This window comes from Apteryx rowi, unplaced genomic scaffold (genome assembly GCF_003343035.1).
Source record: "Apteryx rowi isolate R43461 unplaced genomic scaffold, aptRow1 scaffold_283, whole genome shotgun sequence".
Classification (NCBI taxonomy): Eukaryota; Metazoa; Chordata; class Aves; order Apterygiformes; family Apterygidae; genus Apteryx; species Apteryx rowi.
This window is the reverse complement of record NW_020449230.1, coordinates 1,161,656-1,169,096: the sequence shown is the minus strand read 5'-3', so window position 1 is coordinate 1,169,096 and position 7,441 is coordinate 1,161,656. Positions and strand designations below refer to the sequence as shown.

General features: G+C 58.3%; 2 protein-coding genes across 2 annotated transcripts in view; both read right to left on the bottom strand.

Moving 5' to 3' along the window:
* Positions 1 to 1,341, bottom strand: part of SHD (Src homology 2 domain containing transforming protein D) — a 4,777-nt gene extending 3,436 nt beyond the window's left edge. The window contains exon 1 of the mRNA XM_026068957.1: positions 1,259 to 1,341. Within this exon, the coding sequence (XP_025924742.1) occupies positions 1,259 to 1,341 (83 nt within the window). The remainder of the gene's footprint in view (positions 1 to 1,258) is intronic.
* YJU2 (YJU2 splicing factor homolog) lies at positions 997 to 7,311 on the bottom strand. The gene is made up of 8 exons (XM_026068956.1): positions 7,231 to 7,311; positions 6,829 to 6,929; positions 6,355 to 6,499; positions 5,814 to 5,948; positions 5,253 to 5,434; positions 4,589 to 4,709; positions 3,440 to 3,605; positions 997 to 2,200 (listed from the first exon to the last, which is right to left on the bottom strand). The coding sequence occupies exons 1-8, from the start codon at positions 7,309 to 7,311 to the stop codon at positions 2,115 to 2,117; spliced, it is 1,017 nt and encodes a 338-aa protein (XP_025924741.1). The 3' UTR covers positions 997 to 2,114.
* Positions 7,312 to 7,441: the final 130 nt, after the last annotated feature.

Sequence of the window (7,441 nt, the reverse complement as noted above, 5' to 3'; positions counted from 1 at the left end):
TGGAGGGGATTCCTGTAAAATGTGGAAAACTCCTGGGAAAAGGCTGGGGGGGGGGGCCGAGCCCCAGGGGGGTCCCGGCCACTGCAGCCTTGTCCCCCACCAGCTCCGGGAAGGTTTTGGGGACCTTTAGCAGCACCAGGGCCCCCTGCACCCCCCAGCCTGGGGGGAGCAGCTTCTTGGGGGCAGGAGGCTCTGCCTCCCCTCTCTGCCCCCCCGGATTTGGGGTGCAGGAGCCCAGTGGGGGGGGGGGTTGGGGGGTCCCCGGTCCCGGCTCAGCCTCTTATTGTCCCTTCCCAGAACAAAGGTCTCTGTCCCAGGCCCACGGTCGGGCTCCGGAGGGAGCCGGGGTGCCCTCAGSGGGACACGCGTGGCCGCCAGGGCGCAGCGGGGGGGGACACACGCGTGTCCAGGGGCGCGCGGGAGCAAGGACACACTCCGCCGGTCTCGCAGAACTGCTGTTGACACATCTCGTCACACGCAAATCCCAGGGCCAGAGCCCAATCTCCACCATTAATATTTGAAGAAGCTAATTAAAAGGCACGTGCGAGGAATGCTAATCGCCACCGGTGCGGCAGGATCGGGGGGGAAAGACGCCTTTTATCGCCTGCTCCCGTAAATGCCGGCTGCCCCAGCCCCCCGGCAGCCCCCAGCCCAGCAACCCCCAGCACAGCACCACGTGCCAGSATCTAAGTGCGGGTTAATCAGGGCTTGTTAATTAGGGGCAGGTGTCTTGACAAGGAGCCCAGGGACGGAGAGGAGATTAGCAGACACGGGGTAGGACAAGARGAAGAAGAGCCCCAGGTTGAGCCCCGGCTGGGGCAGACAGACGCCGTGTGCTCCCCCTCCCCGGGCCGGTCCTGCCGAGGCAGGGGTGTGCGGATCCCGCTCTCCAGTCCTCGGGGCTCCCCCTGCCCCGACACACGCAAGGGTAGGACAAACTCCCAGCATCTCCCCCCACCTTGGGGACAAACAGCCACTTCACTGAAGAGAAGCAGATGAAGAAGCGACAGGCTCTGACACATCCACTTTATTACCTGGCTGTGAGCAGAGGAAACCCARTTGCTCCCTGAACACCAGGAGCAGAGACAGGTTTAGCACGGAGCTGCTGGGAGCAGCTGGGCTGCAGGAGGCTGGTGTCAGCCCAGCTGGGACATCCTCAGCCCTGCGTGAGGGGTCCCCAGACTTTGGCTGGACCCCCCAGCTCCTCTCTCCTCCCCCATGAAGACCAGACCTGAACACACAGGGCAGGTGTCCTCACCCAGCTGGTGCGAGGACGTGAGCCCAGGGCAGCAGTAGCTCCGGCAGGGGACAAGCCGGGATAAATGCTGCAGCATTTGGCATCTCGTCCAACAGAAAAACAGGGGATTCAGGCTCACCCCACAAAGGAGGCAACGGGGGGAACTGAGCCCCATGTGACGGGAGGAGCAGGAGACACCCAGGGCTGGAGAAGCAGAGGGGGGAACTTCACTGGCAAAAGAGGGGTGCTGAGCTCCTGCCTTCCCCCTGCTCCCCAGGACACAAGGCGGGAGRGGAGAAAGGCCCTGGGGTCCCTTTACTGCAGCTGGAGGGTTGGTGAGTCGCACACCCTTGCACAGGGAGAGCCAGAGCTGGGGAGAGGACAGTGGGGACCTGCAAAACTGAAACCGCACTGTCCAGGCAGGCCCTGGGACTCCCAAATATGTTCCGGGAGCAGGGCTGGGACACATCATGCTCCCTGGAGCTGCCTGGAAGCTGGGTCTGGCCCCGGACAGCCTGGGACAGCACCGGGGCTTTTCACTTGCTGCAACCAAGCACCGATATCCTCGTAAGAGGAAGCCGTTTATCCGGTTCACCCTGGGCTCGGCTCGCTGGTRCTGTTAACTGGTGACAGCTGCCGGGGTCTGGCAAGGCAGAGCTTGGGCGAGGGCGGCGCTGTCCCAGGCGCAGCGTTCTCCTCGGAGGATGGGGAGATGCATGAAGACGCTGGGACTCCAGATGGCCAGGCTGCGGGCAGGCGGCCTGGAAACCCYGCTGGGGCCTGAACGCAGCGATGCCAGCTCTGCGCTGGGCTGCTGTGAAGAGGGAGGGGAGGAACAGCCCGCAATCCCCGCTCTCGGCCACGGCTCGGTCGCACGTCAGTCACTCATGCTGTCCTCGCTGTCCGAATACGCCCCCAACAAGCCGAGGGAGGACGTGGTCCCCGTTGCTGTGGGAAACGAGCCTGGAAGCCAAGCAGAGAGCAGACACTGTCAGGTACAGCCCTCCCTGCTGCCGGCAAACCCMAGGGGCTCAGCGCAACCGCTTGCACGGAAGCGCGAGCCTGCCTTGCTCTGCTAGCCGCAGGCAGCTGCGCGCGGCTGGAGCCGAGGCACTGCGAGCGGGAGCCCAAGCGGTGCCTTGTCCCCTGGCCTGAATCTCAATGAGGATGACAAGGTTAAACTGGGCAGACAAGGAGACCCCGCATCCCCTCCTCCTCCTCCCTCTCGCACCTCCTCAGCTGCAGCCTCCTGCCTCTGCCTCGTGGCAACAGGCAGGAAGCAGCAAGGTTGGCCCAAGGTCTGCAAAACCCTCTCCCCAAACGAGCGGCGTTGGGAGAGGAGCGTGCTCAGCTGCTCTTCTCCCCACCGCGCCACCAGGGAGATTTCAGCCGCCGGAGAGCAAGAGAGAAGCCAGCTCTCGGCTTTGGCTATGCAAGCTGCCAGCTGCAAGCGTGCAGCAGCGTCACGGGCAGAGCGCCCCGTGCCAGCTCCGAGCCGAGTCCTTGAAGGACAGGCAGTTCCTCCAGCACAATCTGGGCTGAGCAGACCTTGACAGCAGCCAGGAGCAGGTGGTTGCAGAAAGCATAGGAAGAAAGGGGGCAAATGCAGAGCTGTCCTTCCCCAGGGATCCCCTCAGGACAGAGGGGCTTCCTAAGCCAACGACTGGATCAGCCCAGCTGATAAACTGACCAGATCCCTCCTCAAACCCACAGGTCCTCTGCCTTCCTAGGGCGGTGAACTATGAGGTGTGAGAAAGCCCTTCTGCTTGTTTTCACTTCTTTGGAGGTACTGAATTCCCAAATTTGGTAGGTTTTACAAGAGGGCCCCAAACCAAAGCAACTTTCTTGCTGTTACAATCATATCTCACTGTTGTGATGGTTCCCAGAATTATATCTGAGCACTAAGAAGCTGTTTTGAAGCTTATGACCCTGCCAGTGTCTCTAAAGTCCTGGCTTCCTGCCAAAGGCCAGGAAGGAACCTCTTCTCTCTTCAGTACATCAGGTGCTACGTCGTCTCCTGGAAACGAGGACAACCCCCCTTCTTACACCGCCACGGTCACATCTGTCCCACAACAAAGGCTCGACCTGAGAGTGTGCAGGCTCTGAAGACAATGCAGAGCTAAACGCCGCTTTGGTGCCGCCAGATCCCTCCCCAGTCACTCAGCTCAGACAAGCCAACCCGATCCCCATGTCGGCAGTTACCAGCGCTGGCTGTGGCGCCTTGCTTCTCCGTCCCGTTAGCCAGGGTGGCACCCGGCTTCGGCTTCCTCACTGTGACCAGCCCAGCTAGCTGGGCCTTGCTGTTCAACGTGCCCACGCTCCGTTCCCAGCTTTCAGTCTTCAACTTCTTAGCCTGGGGTTGGGGATCCTGTGGAGGGGAACAGGGGCGTTAGGGGGATGGGGGAAAAGGAGGACCGCTGAAAACAGCAGCACAAAGAGCGAGAGACACGGGGAGAACCTCCTGGAGCAGCCAAGGGATGCATCCTCCCCCAGAGCGACCAGCACAAGTTAGACAAACAACGGGGATAGCTGGTATGGATCTAAATAGCTGCAAAACAGCCCTTGGAGATGATGTCCCATTGCCTGTGACAGTTAAATCTAAGCTAGCACAGCCACAGGACGGCTCCGGGATGATGATGAGCCTGATGCATGTGACAGGGCTGTGCAGCCAGGACTGCRTGCCTGCAGGTGGTCCCGTCACTGAAACCAAACTCTCCAGGGCTGCAGATTAGTGCTGGGCCAGGGAACATTGCTCAGATTAACCCCAGCCCAGCTTAGAAACAAGGCAGCTTTGATTCGTTCGAATAGACAGAGGTCCCAGCAGACACAGATCGACATCAAAAAACAACAGTGCTAGGGGGCCTGTCTGTAGGGTTAATCCCTCCCCTGGAAGCCGAGCACTGAAAGCTCTTTTGTCCTGCCCGTCTCCAACATGGAGCAGAACAGAAGTGAAGGAGAGGCTGTCCCAGGCACTCGCTTCACTGCTGCTAATTTTCCAGAGTGGTAGAATCACGTCTGAGGGATGACCAAAGCAYTGGCGAGCCCGTGCTTTCCGAAACGCAAGGGAAAGGGAGCCATGTCCCCAGCAAGGGCAGGGGGCAGCTCCCTCTCAGCCAAGACCATCTCCTTTTTCAGCRGATACAGACTAAAATCACCAGCTGATCCCTGTCTCCTTTCAACTCAGCACACGGGGATAYGAGCTTTGTAAGCTGCTCATGCGTGACCGGCATTAGGACTCCAGCCTCTGCAMAGAGCAGGGACAGAAGGGACAACGCAGAGCCACTCGAGACAGCAGTTTTGGGTTGGGGGAGAAGGTGTGGCAGGTGGAAAAGGCTCTGCCCCCGCCCTCACCTCCTGAAGGATGTCTGTAGGTTTAACTTTTGCCACTGGCTTTGCGTGGACTTTAGCAGGCTCTTCGTCAGAGTCGGAGTCGACCAGCAGCCGCCGGTTCTGGGCCTGCTCCAGCATAGCTCTGCAAGGAGAGAGGCCCCGCGCAGAGGGTTAGAGCCAGCTCCACGCCACCACGCGAGCAGTGGCGCCGGCTGGGCTCGGTGCCTCGCTCTTCGTTGTAAGGGGAGCTGGAATTCAGCAGCTCAGGCAGGATCCAGCTTCTCAGGCGCTTTTTAAGAAGACACCTTTTTAGAATGAGTGCCTGAAGGTTGACAGCACTGAGATCTCTCCTCATGAAGAGGCTCCTCAAGGGGAGTCAGGCCCCTGCAGCAGCCCTGATCTCCCCACCAGGGAGATGCTTAAACCCCACCACCTCCATCAAACGCATTTCTCTCCCCTCCTCAAACACTTATCCACGACAAACTGCCCCCAATCTCCTCACAGCCCAGTCAGGACAACATCCCACCAATCCAGCTCCTACGAACTCAGGCCCCTCAAGCAGCATCTCCCTTAGCTCTCACTTCGGGGCCCTCGAGGAGCTGAGGAGAGGGCAAGACGCAGCCCTGCCTGGCCAGGGCCAGCTCAGCTGGTTTCACACACCCAGGAACACTTCCAGCCCACTCACTTCATCTCTTGCTCGTCCTCCTCTTGCTCCTTGCGCTTCTGCTCCTCCTCGTACTCCTTGTACTGCTGCAGCATGGCCTCGAAGTCCACATTCGCCTGGCGCTGGTTGAGCTCCTTCAGCTCCTGTAGGTTCTCCAGAACCTCCATCTCCAGTTTGGAGTCCTTGGTTCGGTTCTCCAGGACCTGGGTGAGGAAGAGGAGGAGGAAGCCAAGCTTACGTGAGGTGGCAGGGCCCACCAGCAAGGTCTGACACAGCCTCTACACCAAGTACAGTGCAGAAAGCACCAAGAAGGTCATCAGCCTCATTTTCATGCCTTAGTGTGCATGATAGGGGTAAACTGCAACCTGTCACAAGTTCCAGCACGGGAGAAAACCTCCTAGGAGCAGAGAATTGGCTCCTGTCTGTCTGTATTGGCTCCAAGGGCTGCTCTGGAGCACAGCAATACCTCAGGAGCCTGAAGAACTAAGCCAACAGCTACAAAAAGTCACCTGCTCTGAGAGGGAAAGCCAGCTGGAGCAGGCAGGAGGTTTGTGTTCTGCAGAGAAGGGCATGTTCCAGTACCTTCATAGGATTGTTTAGCTCTTCATCTTCCCTCTCCTTCTGCATTCTCTTCTCTTCTTCCTCCAAGAGCTTCTCAGCTTGGAAGTTGCGAGTGGCCCCGTGCTCCATGGTGTAGTCCGTGTTCTCGGGATCTGTCTACGGAAGAAGCAAAATCATTGTACTGGGGGAATCCTGCTCCAGGCATTCTGCTGCCTACAAACATCCAAGTGCTACTTCCAGAGCCACACGCGAATGTTTTCCTGATCCCTCTGTGTTGTTTCATTTGTATCACAGGCAGGCAATCACCCACACTCCTGTGCTCTCCTGCAGATGATTTGCTACTGTGCCCTGCCTGTGTGATRGGCGAGACATTTCAGGGCTACAAACTGCTATGAAAAGGGAAAAGACATCAAATAGCACACGCTCTGATTCTGTCTTTGCTGGGACATCCCCTCCCCGTGGAGTTAGCTATCCCTCATTTCTAGGGCCCAGCCCACAGACCACGCAGCCTGCCCAGAAACCAAGAGCCCAGAAAATACAGAACCACCCAAAAAAACTTCACCTTGAAAGTGATCTCTGCCAAGCAACGTGTGCACTTGATGTAGAAGCGGAAGATGGGAAGTCCCAAGTACACCTCATTCTGAACAGTCTCCTTACGGGCATTGAACTTCTTCCCCTTATAGATGTATTCACCACACGTCTTGCATCTAAACAAAAAAAAGAAAGAGATGTCCACAACACATGAAAAGAAGAGAACAAAAAGACCAAGAAAAGTCCAAGTGATTTTCAGGCCGTGCCAGCCTAGGTTCTGAGCAATAGTTATTTTTTTCCTTTGTAAATTCAGCACCTACTCTTCAAAGAATCCCCAGATCACCCCAGCATCTCTTCCCTCTCCCTCCTCCCTTTTCTTGTGAACCACGCCACCTCCAGTGGCAGCTGGCAGCAGCTCCTCTGCTCCGTATGGAAGCTGAAAGATCCCCAAGCAAACTCCCCTCTTCTACAGCTGCTTTCTTCCTATCAGCACAGTCCCTCTTACCGCATGTTGAAGGGAGCCATGAGCCGCACCACATACTGCCGGTCCTTCGGGAGTTTGAGCTTTGGGATCTTAGCAGGATCAAAGTCCGGCGGGTAGTATTTCTACAGGAACAGAGCAGAGACGTGTGTGTGYTGGGCGCTGATGTACCCAAAGGAGTGAGAACTGCAGCAGAGAGGCTCCCACTTGCCATTTCAGTCCCTGGGATCAGCTCGAGGCTCCCCACACACAGAGCAGGAGCCAGCCTGCCCCTACTAACCAGGCATGGTATGAAGGGGCAAACAGCCCAAAATTTATCCCCAGCTGGAGTCCAGGCACCAGTGTCTGTCTGCCTGTCTCCGAGCCCTTGGTCCCTGCCCTTCCCACAACCCTGGCTTGCCCTCCCCACACCCCCAAATCCCCAACCCTTTGCGCATTCTTCCCCCAGTTGTACGGATCCCCAGGCCCAGCCAGCCCAGCCACAACCCCCCTTCCAGACTCCCCCATCTCCCCTTGCTCCAAGCAGCCCCCCCAGATGCTGCCAGGAGCCCCAGGCCAGGGACCCCCTGCTCCCCCAACCACCTCCTGCCCTGCCCGGGAATCACGATCAGCCCGAGACTCCCCCCACAGAGCAGGG

Excerpts from the sequence above, each read along its gene's own strand:
- YJU2 (XM_026068956.1), bottom strand. The coding sequence starts at position 7,311 with ATGGGGGAGTCTGGAAGGGGGGTTGTGGCTGGGCTGGCTGGGCCTGGG. Across the intron at positions 5,949-6,354 it reads TGGCAGAGATCACTTTCAAG|ACAGATCCCGAGAACACGGA; the intron begins GTGAAGTTTTTT and ends CTTCTTCCGTAG. Across the intron at positions 4,710-5,252 it reads GAGGACGAGCAAGAGATGAA|AGCTATGCTGGAGCAGGCCC; the intron begins GTGAGTGGGCTG and ends CTCTCCTTGCAG.